Raw genomic sequence first — 22,304 nt, forward strand, 5'->3', positions numbered from 1 at the left:
ATCTTTCGCACTCTTGTGTGTCGTCAGGAGCTATGCAGTGTTGCAAGACAGCAGCAGATAGGAGGGGAAGTTCTCTGAGGCAAGGCAGAAGGCATCAGTGATGCTTTATTTTACAGAGTGACATGGGGCATCACTGGTACCTTCTGCTTTGCCTCAAAGAATTTCCCCTCCTATCTGTTGCTGTCTTGCAACATTGCATAGCTCATGGCGGCACACAAGAATGCGAAAGGTCTAGAGCTAAAGATTTCCATCCCCATGTGGCTTGTTTTGCATTGTTAAAATTGCCTGGTTGCGATTGTATTGCAATATAAATAATTAAGTCGAGTGATCAAGCATGTGGCACTTTGGTTGTGTGAACTCCTACTGCACTTTTTATTCTCTCATGTTAAGAGAAGAGCATCAGTGTTTATGAATAACATTTATTATTGTGTAACTGTATCAGTTTGCAGCTCTCACTGCTTTTTCATATTGGGCTTTATTAACATTAAATATATGCACTGATATCAAATCTGTAAATTGAACATAAAATCAGGAAAAGTGTAATCAGTGATATTTTTTAAGTTATGTTGGGATGAAAATCAAACATAACCCATAATCAGCATTTAATACAAATTAATGTTCTCTATATGATTAATTAATTTATAACACTGTTGCAGCTTGTTGTTGATTGTGAACAACGGTGAGAAAGGTACCAAGGCATTATATGCACCATTATAATTGTCCTGTATAGTTTTAGTGCACATTTTTATTTGTTGTGGGCTGTAGAATGCTATACTTTGATAGCGTCATTTTGTTATTGCAGCAGACTGTTTGAATTGGAAACTGTTTTAGAGAATGCAGTATTTAAAATGCCATTCTTTATTTTTTATTGCAGCTTAAATGCATATAGTCTATCTTTTAAAGTGGGGATGATATTGTCTCATTACTGAATTAAACCAGAAGAGAATGGAAGTGTTTTTAATAAATGATAATGAAAATTACTGCAGTTGAATGTAGCTTTTATGATGTATTGTGGTCTTAGCTTTTTTTTGTACAGTACAGTCATTTACACAGGCTGCATGAACAACTCTTATGGCCCATTACTCTACAGCAGCTGTAGTGTCAAAAGTATTCGTCCAGTTTACCCTTCAAATGGGGCTCCTTAACCAAATCAAATTTGTTTGTGTCTCATTCCCCATGTGCTGTATGACCCTTATGGGTTTGGTGCTGCCCCATGAACATATTAACACAGTAAACCCTCTTATAAAGCAACAATACATAGTGCTTTTGTTTTAATGCAATTGAAAAAAGTGCATCCATTATTTAGATAGCACTTGAAAACAAAAGTTGGTAGTAACATTACAAGTTATGTGCAAAACCTTCAGTAATTCACACCATTGATTATTTTGCCTCCAATCCCAGGCTGGGCCTAAAGATTGAGTGCTTGGAAAAGCACAGCTCTTTTCCTCACCTGTGCGACCTACTGTTACTTTCTGGGGGCATTACATGCATTACTGGGTGTGTGTATGCATTGATTTTGGATCTTTTCATCATCCCATCTTGTCTCTGGATATTAACCATTTCACACAAAAGAATTACTAGTGATGATGGAGGTGCCAAGAAGATTAAGCATGTAGCTCTGACAGTATTGAATAAAGTGGAAATTTTAGATATGTTGTGAAGTGATGCACATTTCATGCAAATCACCTGTACTTTTGGTCTTTGAAAATTCATGCAGTGATTACTGCAGATTGTGGTGAAAAGAATATGAAAGCTGTCAGTACGGCTAAACAAGACAGAAATGTTATTGAATGTGTAGACTGAGGAGAGGACAAGGAAACAGACCTTGCTTAGATGAGGCACAAAGCCTATCTTACAAACTTTCCTGTCAGCAACCAGTGACAACTAGAATGTAAGATATATTATACAGTATTAATCTTTACTTAGTAGAATCTTCTTTTTTCAACAAACCGGCCGTATCCCACCAAGGCGGGGTGGCCCAAAAGGAAAAACTAAAGTTTCTCCTTTTAAATTTAGTAATATATACAGGAGAAGGGGTTACTAGCCCCTTGCTCTTGGCATTTTAGTCGCCTCTTATGACACGCATGGCTTACGGAGGAAGAATTCTGTTCCACTTCCCCATGGAGGTAAGAGGAAATAAATAAAAACAACAACTAGTAAGAAAAATAGAAGAAAACCCAGAGGGGTGTGTATATATATGCTTGTACATGTATGTGTAGTGTGACCTAAGTGTAAGTAGAAGTAGCAAAACGTACCTGTAATCTTGCATATTTATGAGACAGACAAAAGACACCAGCAATCTTACCATCGTATAAAACAATTACAGGCTTTCATTTCACACTCACTTGGCAGGATGGTAGTACCCCCCTGGGTGGTTGCTGTCTACCAACCTACTACCTTAACTTACTAGAATATTGAAAAAAAAAGTTGTTTGGTAAATTTGGTGGTCTTTCAAACATTACACTATGTATTTTTCCCATATGTTCTTCACTTCACATAACTATTTGTCATTAGGTGCTGATGTTCAGGAATAATCCCTGTGTTATGGGAGGGTTTACTATAATAAGACTTAATTCAGCCAGTATGGAATTAACTTACTTGAGTAATTCATTCAGTCCAGTGGTAAATAATGCTTCTTATACAGACCAGATATTCTGTAGCATAGAGTAATCACCATGTGTTTGTAAAAATAGTAATGCCTTCTGTGAAAAAACAAATTGTAAAATTGGCAGATTTTATAATACCAATTGCTCACTAAGCTAAAACAATACAAGTTAGAATTTAAGATGCGTCAAATTCCATGAAGAGTTTCATAGTGACAGCGTTTGCTGTGTATGCTGTCACACCAAGGTTCTTGATGACACAACACCCTATCTTCTGGGAGGCTCAGAACACACACACACACACACACACACACAACTATATGAATGTACGTATGTAAAGTTTTTTGTATATTTGCATGTGGAATATTACTATAAATCTGCACTAATATGCATGCTTGGATTTGGCCTCTCCCAACTGAAGTATTTAATTAGTTTTCATTACAGTGCTTATCTTTCCTTTTGTAATATATTTATAAACAGATACTTGTAGCCTTTTTTCAAGTGTACAGTAGTAACAGTGAGTAAACTTGAAATATCCCACAAAATGTGCCATAGACATAGTTACTTCTAATTATAGGACAGTGGATATCACTGGTATGATTTTTCTCATAATATTACATGTTTTTTTACACATTAGAATGCATTGTTTTAAACAATGTGCTGCTTCTTGATCAGTAAGTCTAATATTAGTGATTGGAAGTAAATACTGCAATTATATTGCCATAATCATTGGGTGTATTATTTTTGTTTACTCACCTGTTTGATATCACTTGGCATATTTTAGGTTGCTTTGCTCTGTGTGAGTTCTGGCATCAAGGGGGCTACAGCATCACTCAAACTGGACCAAAAACAGGATATAATTTTGCCTGATGAAGGTGGAGGTTGGAGACCATCTAATCAGATTATTCTTCCACTTTGCCTCTTGGGAAATGTCTTTCTTTTGTGGCCTTAAATCTGACACAGTGTATTGAATAATTCATGCCTAAATTATCCAGGGCACTTCAGTCTGTAGCACTAGCCTGAGCTGTTCATTACCTAGCCACCCTGCTAGGTACAGGTTTTCTCTCACTTTATGCGAGTTTGTAACTATGTGATGTACCATTTCTGTCAGTAATTTTGTATGTGTTGAATACATGTGGTGTATGCTGTTGGTGCAGTTTACAAGCATATTGATGATTCTTATGAAGAATTCATATGTTGATGTCCTGATCAAGTCTAATACAGCTGTCATCAGCCTGGAATGCATCTGTTGCATAAAGTGAAGGACGACTCTAGTTCAGAAAGAAAGATTTTATAGATGTATAAAATGTTAATCTGAGAGTGTGATGATAGTTTGAACACTAGCTTGGATAACCAGTGTCCACATAAATAAGAGACCTAAGATTCAGCATGAATGTGTTACTATAAAGAAGTACCTGTGCTCACTCACTATTGTGATAACTTGTCCACATGGCTTGTTGTCTTGGCATGATTTTACAACAAAAACTGTAATGTCTATGTAATTATTAATAATTTTCAGTTAGCTTTGGCACTGTAAAATATCATTTATATCTTTCAAAATAATAACAGTACAAATTTAATGTATTGTAAAAGAATCTAGGTGTCTTCTGCAAATACAGTATCAAAAGTCAATAATTTTGTGATTAAAAGTAAATGTGAAGACATAAGGATGGTTGAGACAGCTGTCCAAATTATCCCTCATAATCTATTTTTGCCTTTTTTTTTTTTTCAACAAGTCGGCCATCTCCCACCGAGGCAGGGTGACCCAAAAAGAAAAAAATCCCCAAAAAGAAAATACAGCTTTCATCATCATTCAACACTTTCACCTCACTCATACATAATCACTGTCTTTGCAGAGGTACTCAGATATGACAGTTTAGAAGTCCCTCCAAACTGTCAATATTCCAAACCCCTCCTTTAAGGTGCAGGCATTGTACTTCCCATTTCCAGGACTCAAGTCTGGCTAACCGGTTTCCCTAAATCCCATCACTAAATATTACCCTGCTCACACTCCAACAGCATATAATGGAAACAGCATATAGAAGTGAGGGAACTATATGAATTTTTATTTTAATTACAAATTAATTTAGAAGTTTACCAAATACAATACAGCAATGAAGTATGAACCATGTTGGTTTAGCATTTCTTTTTGAAAAAAATAATTGGTGAGATGAAATTAATTTGATCTGAAACTTTCAAATTACAATACTTGGTCAAGCAATGTTAAATGTTACAGGAAAATTAGCAAATAAATTTACTGGTATTATGACAAGTCAAACAGAGCACCCTACAAAATTTGATTTTATACAAATATTTTAAAAAATTTGTATGAATGGGAAGTACAATGCCTGCACTTTCAAGGAGGGGTTTGGGATGTTAGCAGTTTGGGGGGAACATTTAAATTATTGTATCTGAGTACCTCTGCAAAGACAGTGATTATGTATGGGTGATGGTGAAAATGTTGAATGATGAAAGTTTTTTCTTTCATTTTGGGGTTTTTTTCTTTTTGGGTCACCCCGCCTCGGTGAGAAACGGCCGACATAAAAAAAAAAAATGTAGATGTTGGACAGTTTACTTTTGTCATATAAAAATTCCTACCTCCAGACCCTTCTATTGTGGAATGTTAAATATGGACAAATATAGTCAATATATGTACAGTCTTATTCATTGAGAGAGTCCAAATGAGTATACCAGTAAACCCTGACATTACTTAAATATTCCTTTAAAACATGTAATGAATACTGGTCAGTGAGAGAGGAAATCCCACAGAAGACAAAAAAAAAAAGGGGGGAGGGAAAGCATGGTAGTTCATGTATTTTAACCTCCAGATAAGATCCTCTTCGACAGGATACAAAGCAATGAGAGGAGTGCAGAGTTTTTATGTTGGTAGGTGAGCAGAGGCAGTCTCCTCATTGCTTTGTTTTCTGATGAAGAAGATCTCAGCTGGAGGTTGAGAGATTACTATTCTTGCTTTTTTCTTTTTGTCTCCTGTGGGATTTTTCTGTCTCATTCCTTTAGTTTCTGAAGTATCATCAGTACTCTCCCATTCTCTTGGAATTTAAAAAAAAATAACTGGAGAGCTAATCAGTGAAAATATTGATATGGTTCATTTCCTATATTTTTGTTTCAGTGTATGTATGTATGTGTGTGTGTGTGCGTGCATGTATGTGCATGCACACTTACCTATTTGTGGTTGCAGGAATGGTTGATTTTTAGATCCTGGCCATTCAATCAAATAAACATAAAGCCACAAGGGAAGAATACATATTAGCTCAAGGCCTTTCAAATTGTCACCAGTGCTTCATTAGGAGCTTGCAAGTGAGGAAATTAAAAAATTATTTGGAAAATCCAGAGATCATTTAGATATCACCAGGGCAAATATCACAGGTAAAGAGAGAGAGAGAGAAGGAGAGTAAACAAAGATTGCCAGAAAGGCTGAAGGTACAGTATACACAGAAAATTATGAAAAAAAGCACACAAGCCCCACAAGGATTCTTCATTTTTTAATTTTATCATATCGAAAGTTGAAGATTGAGACACTTATGCAGCATATGAGAATCTTTATTCAGGAAACGTTTCGCCACACAGTGGCTTCATCAGTCCAATACAAAGAGGAAGGCGTAAGGAGAGGAGGAGTATGAGGTAATCAGTCCCTCGGCCTGGAGTCGATGTGTTCAGTCCATCAATCTTGTAGAATGTACAGCATAGGGCCGTAGACGTGGCTTATATACTGTAGTGAGGTGAGGTGAAGCAGGCGGAGGTGGGGTCATAGTGGTACCATCCACTAGTCGAAGTAGGTCTTCGTCCAAAGGTTGAACAAGTGTTGAAGAATTCTTTGTAACAAGATCCCATGCTGCTGCAGTGTCTGACAGTTGTGATGAATGGTTTGAAAAACCAACAAGTTGAAGATTGAGACACTTATGCAGCATATGAGAATCTTTATTCAGGAAACGTTTCGCCACACAGTGGCTTCATCAGTCCAATACAAAGAGGAAGGCGTAAGGAGAGGAGGAGTATGAGGTAATCAGTCCCTCGGCCTGGAGTCGATGTGTTCAGTCCATCAATCTTGTAGAATGTACAGCATAGGGCCGTAGACGTGGCTTATATACTGTAGTGAGGTGAGGTGAAGCAGGCGGAGGCGGGGTCATAGTGGTACCATCCACTAGTCGAAGTAGGTCTTCGTCCAAAGGTTGAACAAGTGTTGAAGAATTCTTTGTAACAAGATCCCATGATGCTGCAGTGTCTGACAGTTGTGATGAATGGTTTGAAAAACCGACAAGTTGAAGATTGAGAAACGTTTCCTGAATAAAGATTCTCATATGCTGCATAAGTGTCTCAATCTTCAACTTGTCGGTTTTTCAAACCATTCATCACAACTGTCAGACACTGCAGCATCATGGGATCTTGTTACAAAGAATTCTTCAACACTTGTTCAACCTTTGGACGAAGACCTACTTCGACTAGTGGATGGTACCACTATGACCCCGCCTCCGCCTGCTTCACCTCACCTCACTACAGTATATAAGCCACGTCTACGGCCCTATGCTGTACATTCTACAAGATTGATGGACTGAACACATCAACTCCAGGCCGAAGGACTGATTACCTCATACTCCTCCTCTCCTTACGCCTTCCTCTTTGTATTGGACTGATGAAGCCACTGTGTGGCGAAACGTTTCCTGAATAAAGATTCTTATATGCTGCATAAGTGTCTCAATCTGCAACTTGTCGTTTTTTTCAAACCATTCATCACATATCGAAAGTTCCTGAAGAAGCACTGGGGTGACAGTGAAAAGCCTTGAGCTGCTGTTCAGGCATGCTATTGGAGTGTGAGTTTTGAAAAAATTAAGGCATTCAGAGGTCTCAAGTGAGCTGAACTTAAAGTCCTATAGGTAGGAAGGCCAATGACAGCACTCTAAAGGAAGGGTGGGGATGTTGCAGTTGAAGGAAATCTGATCTGTGACATCAGTACACCTGGGGCATAACAGAGATTGAATGCATGACAGAATAGTTTTACAATTTTTGGGTCACCCTGCTTTGGCTTAGATGAGAGATTTTGTATTGAGGCTCAAGTATGAACAGTATGCATGCATGTGTAATTCTGAAGTAGATTTTATGTAAAGAATTAGATTCTTCCTGGATATAATAGGTATTTTTATATATAAAAATTGTGGCTTATTATCACAATTGGCCTACGTGATACTATTACTGTGGCAGAATTGGGCTCAGTGTTTTTTCTCTATAATTCTAACGTCTTGTAATGTGAATTTTAATGTAGATGGGCTTACGGTGATAATGTTATTCCTGTGCTGGCATGTGTATTATTTAGCTCTTGTAGATTTCTGTAGTTCATGTTCTTAAATTTTTTTTAATTTTTTTCTTAAATAAAATTGATGTTGAATGTTAGAATAAAAGCTGTATTACATACTGAGCAGCTATATATATATATGTTTTTAGTTTGATTCCCGATGATTCTTTATACTTTTAAATGATCATGGAAATTTCATTAAGGTATACTTATGGTCTTCATTGTTTAAATTAAGTAAAAAAGTTAACAATAATATACATGTCTAGAAAACTCGGTATAGTTCAGTACTTAAATTGTCACATAAATCAGTTCATGAACAATTAATATTATTACTACTTTCTAGCTTAAGCATCAGTATCTTTGAATGAAAACATTCATGATATGGTGTTATAAATTAAGTCATGTGTTATCTCCCCTTCTTAAGTATGTGTGTGTATGCACCTGTTGTATTTTACAGGGGAATGTCTATTGTGCGTGCAGATGGCTGATCAGATGCCGTTCTTTAGTGCTGCGTGACTGCTGTCATTGCAAATTTCTAGTAACTTGCCAAATTCAGTGGCAAGTTATAAGACTGAACATTTATTAGTGGTCTCCACCATCTTTATATTATTAATGGGAGTAAGATTGACATGGTCTTTGTATTGGAAGTGAATTTATAATTTGCCTGTTATTTTTCAGTTTTTGCAATTACTGGACTTGTAAGACCTGTTATTATAATGCCCATGTATGATTCCTAATAAACAATTTTAAATAATTTTTTGTTTACACACTCCAACAGCACATCCATTAAAATAATTTGTTTCTATTCACTCTTATATAACACGCTCACACAAATATGCTGGATGCTCAAGCCCTTAAAACTCCAAGCCTCTTTTACCCCCTTCCTCCAACTGTTCTTGGGATGACCCCTACCTGTCCTGCAATCCACCCCAGATTTATGCACCCTCTTTATCATTCTATCCCTCTCCAACTTCTTTACATACCCCAAATCACCTCAATAACTCCTCCTCAGCTCTTTAAAGTACATATACCCTTTGTGACCCCACATTGTCTATTAATTTCTACTTTGAATTCTCTGCATTATGTTGACACCACACATTGCTCTCAAACATAACATCTCCACTGCCTTTAGCCCCCTCTCACTACAGAGTTTAAAACCAGTGCCTCACACCCACATAAGTTTTGTAACACTATTCTTGGTACATTTCCTCTTTTGCTTCCATAAATAAGCTCTTTTTATAGATGCTTCAACACATCACCCACCTTTTGTTTTCCCCTCATCTCGTCTTTCATAGATTTGCTTGTTGACATATCCACTCCCATTTGCTAAATGAACCCACTTCCTCCATACTACTTCCCTCCAGTCTGATATTTACTTTATCATTACCCTAACTTTTTGCTACTCTCATCACTTTGCTCTTTTCTACATTTGCTTTTAATTTCCTTCTTTGACATATCCTCCCAAACTCGTCCACCAGCTTTTGCACCTTGTCTTCAGAATCCCCTAAGAAAACTGTGTCATCAGCAAAGAGCAACTGTGACATTTTGCACTAATAATAATATATGTGGTTGCTGTCATATACTGTACACTGTAACTACTACGGAACTTATAAAAAATCCACAAGCATTTCCATGTTTTCACTTTTTCTTTTTTGTTCAATACACTTAATAAAATTTTGTTAAATTCATTGTCATACATAGATATCAGCATTATTTTAATGTGAAAAATAAAATTGCGATTTTTGTTAAATAGAACACAGAAGAAAGCAATGATGATGATATAGGTATGAATACAGTGGATAATATATATATAACTTACTGAATGTTTCTCAAACCTTTGAAACACATGAGATAATTATGATTTCCAAGTCTTGTTGCCTCTGAAAATTATCTCTTTTGTTAGATGAGATTGTCTAGTAACTAGCATATATTGTAGCTTTGCAATGTTTCAGTTGCGATGTATCCTTAAATAGCTTTTTTAATACAAAGTTAGCATTACTTTCTTACTTTTCTTAGATGGCTAAATAATCAGCAATACCCTTGAAGTGTGCTTATTTTTATTTTTTCCTGTTAACTGCATACTGTATTTGCCAAATACAGTTTTAGTTTATGAAATATCATCTAACTGCAACAATGTTATGATAAAATCCGAAACTGTACCAGTATCTGAATCAGACTTTCTTTATGCATAAAGAAGTCACAAAAGTACATTCAAGGGTAAAAACCTCGAGCTGGTTAACAGTAGTGAAGGTTTTTAGCAAATAATTTAGACCTTAAATGCTTAGGTAGTTGTAACTTGATTCTAGATACAAGATATCAGTTGTCTATGTTGTATTTAGTTAATTTTGGTTGCATATAAGCTGAATCTTATTTTTTGATCCAGAGTATATTAAAATTGAATAGTAATGTATTTTTAGAAAAAATATTTTATAGAAAGGCATTTTCTGACATACAGTATATGAAGTGTTAGCTACATTGGCCGGTCTTACAAGAAGGTAATGCACAGCTGAGCAAAAGTCTTCAGTAATTATTACAATGAGTTTTAGTATAATTTTTTATGCATGCTGTCTACAGGCTTAATTATATTTTATTAAAATTCAGTAAAAGCATCTTTTAAATTCATCAGTATAAAGTTCCTCATCTTCCATAGGTAAGATTCTGCATATTATTTTGAAAATACCTTCCGGCTTTACAGATGTGTGTCTCATCCGTCCAATATTTGCCTTAAGAGCAAATGGTTTTTTAGTAGTCTTTGTATCATTATAATGTTGAAGACTGTAATATTTTTTATATGTATATAAATAATACTTTAGTAATGTTTAAGTTTTTAAATAAATATTTTTATGCTAGACCTCTCTCTTCTGTGGAACATACTGTATAAGCAAAATAAATGTTCGGAGATGTATAGATTGAAAAATGTAGACTAGTATAAATATGTAGCATATATGTGTCAGAATAATGCAGCAGCTGCCTTACATCTAGTACAAGACATAATGTGCCACAAAGAGGACAAGATGAAATTGTATCATGTAAAAGTATACTTTTGAAAAGAGATAAAGAGATGATAAAGAATGTGCACAAGTTTCATGTTAAATAATAGACACTTGTCCTTTTTATTAGATAAATACTTTAATGCTTTAATACGTTTTTTTTAGTGTGCATGAAGTCAATTTGACTGTTTAGTGCTTAATATATTTCTATGTTTTGTCTGTGCTTTTATAGATTTCCATATCTTGAAACAGTGGCATTAATATAAAAATAATACTATTCTAAAAGTAAATACTGAATATTAGTTAATTGTATCTTCATCAATAACAGATTTTATGTTTAGTGTCTTTACATGTAATGAAAAATGCTTTATACAGTATAAATATATTAAATGCAATTTAGTTTGCTTTTCAATATACAATAGTTTTATTTAGATCATTGTCTATATGAATACAATATTCCCAGTATTCATGAAAATATTATGGCATTACTTCAGTACTGAGTACAGTACTACTAAGACCATAATGAAGCTGATGCTTATGTGAAGGATGACCCTTTTGGGTCTAGCACTTACTTTGATTATATAAGAGAACAAACCAGTATATACTGTACTGAGGGCTGTTTGTAAACAAGACAATAATAATAATAAATCAATCAACTGTAGGGACCCACAACCTGTTTGCCTAGGGGCTTTCCATATGACTAAATTCAGTTCTGATTGTATTAACACCTTAACAGAGGCACCTTGATGCTGGTGAGGGGTTCTTCCTCCAAGGAATTAGACTTGTACTCACTTTCCTTAAATCAAAACCAAATGCCTCCATTTCCCAAGTACTATATGACCGTGCAAGAAAGGTATAAAATACCTCTACCACGATGCTGTGAACACTAACTCCAAGGCCGAGGGACTGATTACCTCATCTTTTGTATATAGTTCTACTGTCTTCCTATTATGTCCTAGAATCTGTATTGATAAAGCCACTGGATGGCGAAACGTCTACAATAAAGATATCCAGATGTTGCACATGTGTCTTAACTTTCATACTATATGACCCCTGTGGGTTTAGCATTTTCCTTTGATTAAAATGGGTTAAAAAAAATGTACAAGTTAACAACAAATTTCATAGAAACTTGCCTTAGTCTGGCAGGTCCGTGTTTCCTATTGACCCGGCCATCATAAATGAACAGACATGCACACAGATTTATGTGTGTGTTTTAGGAAATACTACTTCTTTAGCTTAAGAGTGGTCAAGAAGTGAAAAAACTTGGTGAAGTGGTAGGAGAAAAAGTCTATACAGTGGAACCTCTGGTCATGACCACAATTCGTTCCAAAACTCTGGTCGTGACCCGATTTGGTTGTGACCCAAACCTAATTTCCCCATTGGACTGTATGTATATTCAATTAATCCATTCAAGACCCCTACGAACTGTATGCAAATATTGTGTTTTTTTTAATTTTAAGCACAAAAATAGTTTGTTATACCTTAAAATGCACAGTGTAATAGTAAACTAAATGCAAAAGCCTTGAACAGAAAAAGCTAACATTGCATAAGAACATAAGAATGGAGGAACACAGAAAGCCTACTGGTCCACACAAGGCAGGTCCTTATCAAAATAACCTCTACCCAAGAATTAACTCCCATACCCAATGACACCAATCAAACCCAAACCCCCCCTAGCTACCCAAGGTCCTAGCCTCTATCACCCTACTGGGAAGACTGTTCCACACATCCACAATGCTGTTAGAAAACCAGTACTTACCTATGTCCTTTCTAAATCTAAATTTATGCATGAGTCCTAAGAGTTTAAAGGGGCGTCGAATGGCTGATTTCTTTCATTTTTGGTGTGCATTAAGAAGCATCTTTCCACCATACATTGCCCAAGTTTCAATAAGATAGCCCAACAAACAACTGAGAAAAAAAAATTACCAAAAATCATATATGCCAAGCCCTAGCCGGGTACTGGCACTGCGAGAAGCTGTTTCGGCACTACCTGCTGATAAAACATTGCTAATCTGAATTTATTGTGGTCCTAATTGCAAGAAGTGGGGAAAATTGGCACGTGAAAAAAATGGCGCAGAATGTGAAAATTTACGCTGCTGAGTTTGTTTGGTACCCAATTGTGTGTTTGTGACCAGATGCAAAAATCTGGCTTAATTTTTTGGTCATGAACTGATTTGTTCATGTTCAGAAGTGTTCATAACCAGAGGTTCCACTGTACATAGTTTTAAGAATAGGTATGATATGGCTCGTGCAGCCAGGGGAGGAGAAATCCAGTAGGGGCTGAGATCTGAGTCACTGCCTCTACAACCACATATAGCATGCATGCCCACAAAAAAAGGCAGGATCAGCTGTGACTCGACCCCTCCAACTACATATAGCTGAGTACACATATATAAAGAAACTCGAAAAAAATGTGAGGTTTGCAAAGAGATTTATCCTAAAGCTAAGAGGTATGAGCTGAGGAGAAACTAAAGGAGCTAAACTTAATGCCATTAGAGTACAGAAGGGCCAGAGAAGACATGGGATACAAAAAACTGAGAAGTAATAAGGTGGACAGTGACAGGCAGCAGCATAGTCAGGTTGTTATAATTATTATTATAATCAATGGGAAAGCGCTAAACCTGTAGGATTATACAGTGCCTGTGGGGGGTGATGTGGAAGGTATTCAGGATAAACTCAGGGAATTGGTGGCTAAAGCTCTCGCTTCACACACGGAGGGCCCGGGTTCGATTCCCGGGGGGTGGATACATTCCGACACGTTTCCTTACACCTGTTGTCCTGTTCACATAGCAGTAAATAGGTACCTGGGTGTTAGTCGACTGGTGTGGGTCGCATCTTGTGTGGGACAAGATGAGGACCCAATGGAAATAAGTTAGACAGTCCTCGATGACGCACTGACTTTCTTGGGTTATCCTGGGTGGCTAACCCTCCGGGGTTAAAAATCCGAACGAAATCTTATCTTAATTCCCTAGATGAAAAGCCCCCTCACCAGCGTCAAGGAACCTTCCTTGAGGGGAGTCAGGTTCTAAAGTTAGAGGAGCTAGCACATAAAAAAAATGTGCCATGACACTAAACAAATAACAAGTGTTATTTTGTATTTAAAATCAAAACACAAGGAAGATGCAATAAAAATGAATTTCGACTTTTATCCCACAAGTGAACTAAAGAGTTATAAAATTGTTGAAAAGGCATCACTTGAAAAATGTGTTCATGGGGGAGCGGTGGGCTCCACTTTCTCTCCCATTAGCTACGCCATTGGTGACAGGTTATGAGTTATGTCAATTACAACCGCTCAGTCAAGTTTGTTGTTTTCAAGAAGTGAATCAAAGAGCTGACGATATTTGGGTAACTATCATAGAGGAGTGTGTACATTGTGAATGGAAGGTATTTCCATTCACAGACCCCTCATGGAAGGTTCCTTGATGTTGGTGAGGGGCTCTTGATTTAGGGAATTGGATCTGTGCTCCAGTTTCCCGAATTAAGCCTGAATGCCTTCCACATCCGCCCCCCCAGGCGCTGTATAATCCTCTGGGTTTAGTGCCTCCCCCTTGATTATAATAATAATAATAATCCATTCACAGAGTTGAAGGAGTGACGAGGTAGGTGGCAGGCGGTGCGTGGGAGATGGATAAGATTTTACTTCAAGGACATCTCGGTGGAAACTAGCTGCTGATATAACGTTGGAGGTAAGTAAGGAAGGTTGAATTGAGGTGGGTTAGCACAACCTTTTCTTGGCGATTAGCACGGTAGAAAGATGGCCAGTCCTCACTAGTGGATTTAAACTTATTGAGAAATGCCAAGTTTGTCCTCTGACATTGCTACAGAAACGCAGCTCCTGGAGGACCCTCAAGCTCCGAGGCCGACTTAGTAAGGATATCAGCCTGGTCATTATCAAACACGTTACTGTAACCAAGTACCCAGATCAAGGTGGTGGACATGACACACAAGATTAGCCTATTAATGAAGTTGCCTAGTATTATACGAGTCTAGCCCCAGTCTTCATAGCTGTCAATGCAGACAGACATGAAGTAAAAATAACTAACAAAAGCTGCACTGTTTTTTTTTTTAAGTATCACAAAATCTGTGGTTTCATCCACAAAGTTCAGTGGTGAAGACATGTATGGCTCGGCAAACAAAAACCTCGGGAAACATTTTCTAGATCATACACTAGTACCCACATATTCACTCGTCTTGGAGCTGTCGGTGCATAGGTAGAGGTGACTGAGGAATTCGACAAAAAAAAAAAAAAATAGCTGGTGGACCTCCTCCGGTACAAACTGCTTTATTTGTTGAGAGCCATGACATAAGGTCTTCGATCTTGGGTGGTTTCCAAGGCACAACCTTTTCTTTCACTGTGGCCTGGTAGGCAACACTCTCGCCTCACACAATCCGTGGTCCGATCCCCTGCAAGGGTGGAAATATTGGGTGTGTTTCCTTACACATACCGTCCCCGGTCATCTAGCAAGTAGGTACCTGATTATTATTATTATTATAATCAAGGGGGAAGCGCTAAACCCGGAGGATTATACAGCGCCTGGGGGGGGTGGAAGGCATTCAGGCTTAATTTGGGGAACTGGAGCACAGATCCAATTCCCTAAATCAAGAGCCCCTCACCAACATCAAGGAACCTTCCTTGAGGGGAGTAGGTACCTGAGTGTTAGTTGACTGGTGTGGGTCTCATCCTGGGAGACAAAACTGAGGACCTCAGTGGAAATAAGACTATGCTGCACTTAAAATTTACATAATTTTGCAGGAGCTTAATAACAGATAACAGTTACAAGATAAGATTTGTTTGGATTTTTAACCCGGAGGGTTAGCTACCCATAATAACCCAAGAAAGTCAGTGTGTCATTGAGGACTGTCTGTCTTATTTCCATTGTGGTCCTTCAATCATGTCCCCCAGGATGCCACCCACACCAGTCCATTAACACCCAGGTACCTAGTGACTACTAGGTGAACGTGGGAGTAAAAGGATACAAATTAAAACAAGAAACAAGGAGAGAATTGCATAAAACAGTGATTTTGAAATAGATTTGTATTTGTATTTAAAATAAATAGGATTCAGGTTTTGTTTGACTATTTTGCTGCCAAGAATCACACTGATTAGAACCTTGCTATTTTAAGTTTGAATAAAAAAATTAACTGATTTTACTAGAATTACTTACAAGAAATATTTCTTATTTGGATTTATTAATGAAATATGTTTTCTGTGTAGTTTTGAATAATTTACATAGCATTCGTTTTTGTAATTTTCCTAGATAGTGTAAATCTTCAATAACATCTAGTTTCTTTTGCTAATACCGCCATGGTATTATAGTGTTGCCCATTATTACTACGCCTCTACCGTCCCCATGGACCTGTGACTGTGGAGTGTGACAGTCGTGTCCACTGTCGTGTTGGTGGCCGCCACGTCGTCCATCATGTCCTCCCGAGCTCGACCTCTCATGAACTGTTCATGTTGACATAGCTGATGTAATCACCTATTTGTGGTTGCAGGGGTCGATTCATAACTCCTGGCCCCGCCTCTTCACTTATTGCTACTAGGTCCTCTCTATCCTTGTTCCATGAGCTTTATCAAACCTCGTCTTAAAACTATATGGTTCCCGCCTCCACTACGTCACTTTCAAGGGTGTTCCACTGCCTGACAACTCTGTGATTGAAGAAATACATGTACTTCCTAACATCCCTTTGACTCATCTGAGTCTTCAACTTTCATACATCGCCTTTGTTGCTGGATCTAATCCTGGCACTTTTACGCCGGGTCACCACATGGAAAAGACCCGGACCGGGACAAGACCGGAAAACTTACTACAGATGACACTTTTTCTTTACACTAACCCTTCCTCTCCCCCCACTATTCTTCTATTTTCTCTTCCCCTCTCATCCCTTATGAGTCTTTCCTGAAAGTCAGTCTCGTATATATATATATATATATATATATATATATATATATATATATATATATATATATATATATATATATATATATATATATATATATATATATATATATATATATATATATATATACATATATGTGTGTGTATATGCATCCACGAAACAAATGATTTTAAGTAAATAACATTACTCTGCAAGTGAAACTGATGTGACATTTTACTGTAACAAAATTTCGCTCTCCTGGAGCTTTTTATGTCCTTTTACCTAACATACTGTCGAGCTGGCCTCCTGGGAAGCCCTCCAAAATCCAAGACACCCTAGTCCACTGAGCCAACAATGCTTCAAACATCAGCCACCCAGTAACACTGGCATGCCACTCTTGATGCCAGCACGTACGTGGCTGTGAAAAGCTACAGGACTAATTTCATTCCTCTCTCTTTTGTTAAACCAATCTCACTAGTACACATTTTAATGCATCCATGGAACAAGAGGTTTTAAGCAAATAACAATACTGCAACAAGCCGGGGATCGAACCCGCGATATTTTAGCCCGAGAGAGAAATATAGATCGCCAGTTATCTCTCAAGACTACCTCCCTCACTTTCCCTTTCTCATATTCTTTTCAGCGTTAACTTTAATGCTTAATGATTTTCTTGTTGGCAGTATCATCAAGCAATTAATCTGCCAATAAAAAACATAAAAATATAAAAGTTTAGGCAAGGGACTCGTTCGGGCTCCCTCTGATGTTTGTTTACACGAGCAACATTACTGGAACACCAGTGACAGTGTTCAACAGTGAACAGGTGTACACGATGTCACCTCGGGAGAGTGACCCAGGTCTCTGTGTACACGCTGGGCTGTTGTGAGGCTCATGTAACTTGATAAGGATCACACAATACAAGAGTAATGAAGAAGAGGGTAACCAGGAGACGAGGGAGAGGAGAATGAGCACAGAGGTGAGTGAAAAAGTGGCTTACGGGTAGCCAACTATTGGCGGTCACCGAGGTAGGCTGTACCTGTCTCTTTTGTTGCCATATATACACCTCACTTCTTCCTCTAGCACCGACGCATGTTCATACTCATGGCTTTAATTCATGAAAAAATAATGAATATCGTAGCCTGTCCTTAGCATTTAAGTGAGATCTGTGCGTAGGTAGACTTAGAAAGTTTCACTTCTATGTCTGCCCTCTATATTGTGTTTTACCAGTAATACATATTAAAAAGGAATTTCAATCACATGTATAAAATGTGTTATGTTTAAATGTAAGAAAGACACACATATATTCTTGGAAGAAACGTCCAAGGATCGTTTATTGCCTTCCATTGGAATCTCCCTTACATCTTGATTATATCTTATCAGTTTACCTAATCATATAAGACATTGTGCTAATTAATTATCAGTTATCATGATACGTTATTTTCAGAAATAACCCACGTTAACGACATGAAAGCATGTCATTTAATGTACTAACATAACGGTGGACTGTACGCAAGTAGCTGGAAGATAATGCTGGGAACTTGAACAGAGCTCAACACTAGTCGAATAGTTCTTTATCATACTTTTATACAGGAAGAGCACCTTGTATATCAGTACATGCGAAAATAGATTTTTTGACATATTATCGCTTAATAAGAGCCATTTTCTTTAATATACGCAGGAATCATATATACTCAAAAAAGGGGTGACGTCGACAAGTGGCCAACTAATAATGCAGTGAAATGCTTATTGGTATAATTTATACACGAGTAGACCATCAAGCACATGTATTTAGTGAGGTACAGGTACTTTATAAAGCCCACTCGTGGGTGAAACGTTGTACCAATTAAGACGTCATTGTCATTTTACCACCAGAAGAATTATTTTAAAGAATATCTTTTAAGAAGTCATATTCTTATGGTTCTCTCTCTCTCTCTCTCTCTCTCTCTCTCTCTCTCTCTCTCTCTCTCTCTCTCTCTCTCTCTCTCTCTCTCTCTCTCTCTCTCTCTCTCTCTCTCTCTCTCTTTCTTTCTTTTCCTGTTTACCTACCTATATACTACCACTTTTCTCACGTTAGGCTACATAAAACACGTGCTGGTGTGCACCTGACCAATGTGAGGTTTTGTCACCATATTTCAGTACTTTGCTTCATTATCTTGAATGATTTTTTTATGAATGAATGATTTTTTTATGAGAGCCACAGAATTTGGTTAACACAAGCCTATCTGATGTTATCCTGACACCAAATGACTTCGAACAGGCGATAAATGACATGCCCATGCACTCTGCCCCAGGGCCAGACTCATGGAACTCCGTGTTCATCAAGAACTGCAAGAAGCCCCTATCACGAGCTTTTACCATCCTATGGAGAGGGAGCATGGACACGGGGGTCGTCCCACAGTTACTAAAAACAACAGACATAGCCCCACTCCACAAAGGGGCAGTAAAGCAATAGCAAAGAACTACAGACCGATAGCACTAACATCCCATATCATAAAAATCTTTGAAAGGGTCCTAAGAAGTAAGATCGCCACCCATCTAGAAACCCATCAATTACACAACCCAGGGCAACATGGGTTTAGAGCAGGTCGCTCCTGTCTGTCTCAACTATTGGATCACTACGACAAGGTCCTAGATGCACTAGAAGACAAAAAGAATGCAGATGTAATATATACAGACTTTGCAAAAGCCTTCGACAAGTGTGACCATGGCGTAATAGCGCACAAAATGCGTGCTAAAGGAATAACAGGAAAAGTTGGTAGATGGATCTATAATTTCCTCACAAACAGAACACAAAAAGTAATAGTCAACAGAGTAAAGTCTGAGGCGGCTACGGTGAAAAGCTCTGTTCCACAAGGCACAGTACTCGCTCCCATCTTGTTTCTCATCCTCATATCTGACATAGACAATGATGTCAGCCACAGCACCGTGTCTTCCTTTGCAGATGACACCCGAATCTGCATGACAGTGTCTTCCATTGCAGACACTGCAAGGCTCCAGGCGGACATCAACCAAATCTTTCATTGGGCTGCAGAAAACAATATGAAGTTCAACGATGAGAAATTTCAATTACTCCGATATGGTAAACAGGAGGAAATTAAAACTTGATCAGAGCACAAAACAAATTCCGGCCACAAAATAGAGCGAAAAACCAACGTCAAAGACCCGGGAGTGATCATGTCGGAGGATCTCACATTCAAGGACTATAACACTGTATCAATCGCAGCTGCTAGAGAAATGACAGGATGGATAATGAGAACCTTCAAAACTAGGGATGCCAAGCCCATGATGACACTCTTCAGGTCGCTTGTTCTATCTAGGCTGGAATATTGCTGCACACTAACAGCACCTTTCAAGGCAGGTGAAATTGCTGACCTAGAAAATGTACAGAGAACCTTCACGGCGCGCATAACGGAGATAAAACACCTCAATTACTGGGAGCGCTTGAAGTTCCTGAACCTGGATTCCCTGGAACACAGGCGGGAGAGATACATGATTATATACACCTGGAAAATCCTAGAGGGACTAGGACCGAACTTGCACACGAAAATCACTCACAACGAAAGCAAAAGACTTGGCAGACGATGCAACATCCCCCCAGTGAAAAGCAGGGGTGTCACTAGCACGTTAAGAGACACAAGCGATCACAAATCAATTACCTTTAGCATTGACTAGAAGTATGATAGTAAGGATAATTCAGTACTGGTCCCAGATTTTCGTTTAGCAGATTACAATGGGCTTAGAGAGCACTTATCATCTGTAGACTGGAGTAACGAAGAGAGCTATCAGTATGACAGCTTTCTTAACAATACATGCTGCCCAAAGGACATTTATCCCATATAAGGAAATTAGATCGAATAGAAATGACCCCAAATGGATTAATAATAGGCTCAAATATCTTTTAGGTCAGAAGAAAGGAATTTATAGGCGTATCAAAAGAGGTGAGGGTCATCTTATGAACCAGTATATTGACATTAAGAGGGACGTTAAAAAGGGGATAAGAAAAGCTAAACGGGACTATGAAATTAAAGTTGCTAGGGATTCAAAAACTAACCCAAAAAGTTTTTTCCAGGTTTGTAGAACAAAAGTTAGAGATAAGATAGGCCCCCTTAAAAATAACTCTGGGCATCTCACTGACAAGGAGAATGAAATGTGCTCTATTCTTAATAATTATTTTCTCTCGGTTTTCACTCGGGAAGACACTGACAATATCCCAGTAATTAATTTTTATAGTGGGCTTGAAGATGATAATTTATGCAATATCACAGTCACCAGCGTAATGGTTATCAAACAGATAGACCGATTAAAGATGAACTTTTTTCAAGGGTTCTTAAAGAGTGTAAAATGGAACTCTGTGAACCTTTAACTAATATCTTTAATTTATCTCTTCAAACAGGTGTAGTGATATGTGGAAGATGGCTAATGTAATTCCTATTTTTAAAGCAGGGGACAAGTCGTTACCATCAAATTACCGCCCAATAAGCCTAACCTCAATTGTAGGTAAATTACTAGAGTCAATTATAGCCGATAATATAACAAGCCATCTCGATAGGCATAATTTGATTAATGATACTCAACATGGTTTCACCAGGGGCCGTTCCTGCCTAACTAATTTATTAACCACCTTCAGCAAAGTTTTTGAGGCTGTTGATCAGGATAAAGAATTCGATATTGTTTATTTAGATTTTAGTAAGGCTTTTGATAGAGTACCACATGAGAGACTGTTGAAGAAAGTGGCTGCCCATGGCACTGGGGGAAAAATACTGTCATGGATCGAGTCACTAATAGGAAGCAGAGAGTGTGCATAAATGGGGTTAAATCTGAGTGGGGATCTGTAACAAGTGGCGTTCCGCAGGGATCAGTTTTAGGCCCATTGTTGTTTATAATATATATAAACGACCTTGACGAGGGAATTACTAGTGACATAAGCAAATTTGCTGATGACACGAAGATATGTAGGATAATCGATTCAGACGTTGATGTCTCACAACTTCAGGAGGATTTAGACAAACTCAGTTCGTGGTCAGAAAAGTGGCAGATGCAGTTCAATGTAGATAAATGTAAAGTTCTAAAGCTCGGAAATGTTCATAACCCTAGAACCTACCAGCTTAATAATGTTGAACTTAGCAGTATAGAATGCGAAAAGGATTTGGGGGTTATGGTAAGCAGCAACCTTAAACCGAGACAGCAATGCCTAAGCGTACGTAATAAGGCAAATAGATTATTGGGATTTATATCAAGAAGTGTAAGCAACAGAAGTCCAGAGGTTATACTGCAGCTTTATACATCATTAGTAAGGCCTCACCTAGATTATGCAGCTCAGTTCTGGTCTCCATATTACAGAATGGACATAAATTCGTTAGAAAACATTCAGCGTAGGATGACTAAATTAATACATAGCACTTGAAATCTTCCTTGTGAAGAAAGATTAAAGACCCTTAAATTACATTCACTTGTTAGACGAAGAATGAGGGGAGACATGATCGAAGTGTATAAGTGGAAGATAGGTATTAATAAAGGGGATATAAA

The 22,304-nt window shown here is 37.8% G+C and overlaps 2 protein-coding genes across 9 annotated transcripts in view; both read left to right on the forward strand.

Annotated features, from left to right (window-relative positions):
- The window catches only part of LOC128695197 (transmembrane protein 268), a 166,779-nt gene extending 157,368 nt beyond the window's left edge, over positions 1-9,411 (forward strand). For 6 of the 8 annotated variants that reach the window (XM_070091300.1, XM_053785702.2, XM_053785704.2 and 3 more), the window contains exon 9: positions 3,388-5,435. In XM_070091300.1, the coding sequence (XP_069947401.1) occupies positions 3,388-3,473 (86 nt within the window). In that variant the 3' untranslated portion in view covers positions 3,474-5,435. Of the gene's footprint in view, positions 1-656; positions 689-3,387; positions 5,436-8,368 lie in introns of those variants that run through there. The other 2 variants (XM_053785710.2, XM_053785707.2) reach the window with 2 other exon arrangements.
- An 8,161-nt stretch (positions 9,412-17,572) lies between these two features.
- Rgl (Ral guanine nucleotide dissociation stimulator-like) overlaps positions 17,573-22,304 on the forward strand; it is a 173,179-nt gene continuing 168,447 nt past the window's right edge. The window contains exon 1 of the mRNA XM_053785719.2: positions 17,573-17,754. Coding sequence (XP_053641694.1) covers positions 17,743-17,754 — 12 coding nt within the window. The 5' untranslated portion in view covers positions 17,573-17,742. The remainder of the gene's footprint in view (positions 17,755-22,304) is intronic.

This window comes from Cherax quadricarinatus, chromosome 35, assembly GCF_038502225.1.
Source record: "Cherax quadricarinatus isolate ZL_2023a chromosome 35, ASM3850222v1, whole genome shotgun sequence".
NCBI lineage: Eukaryota > Metazoa > Arthropoda > Malacostraca > Decapoda > Parastacidae > Cherax > Cherax quadricarinatus.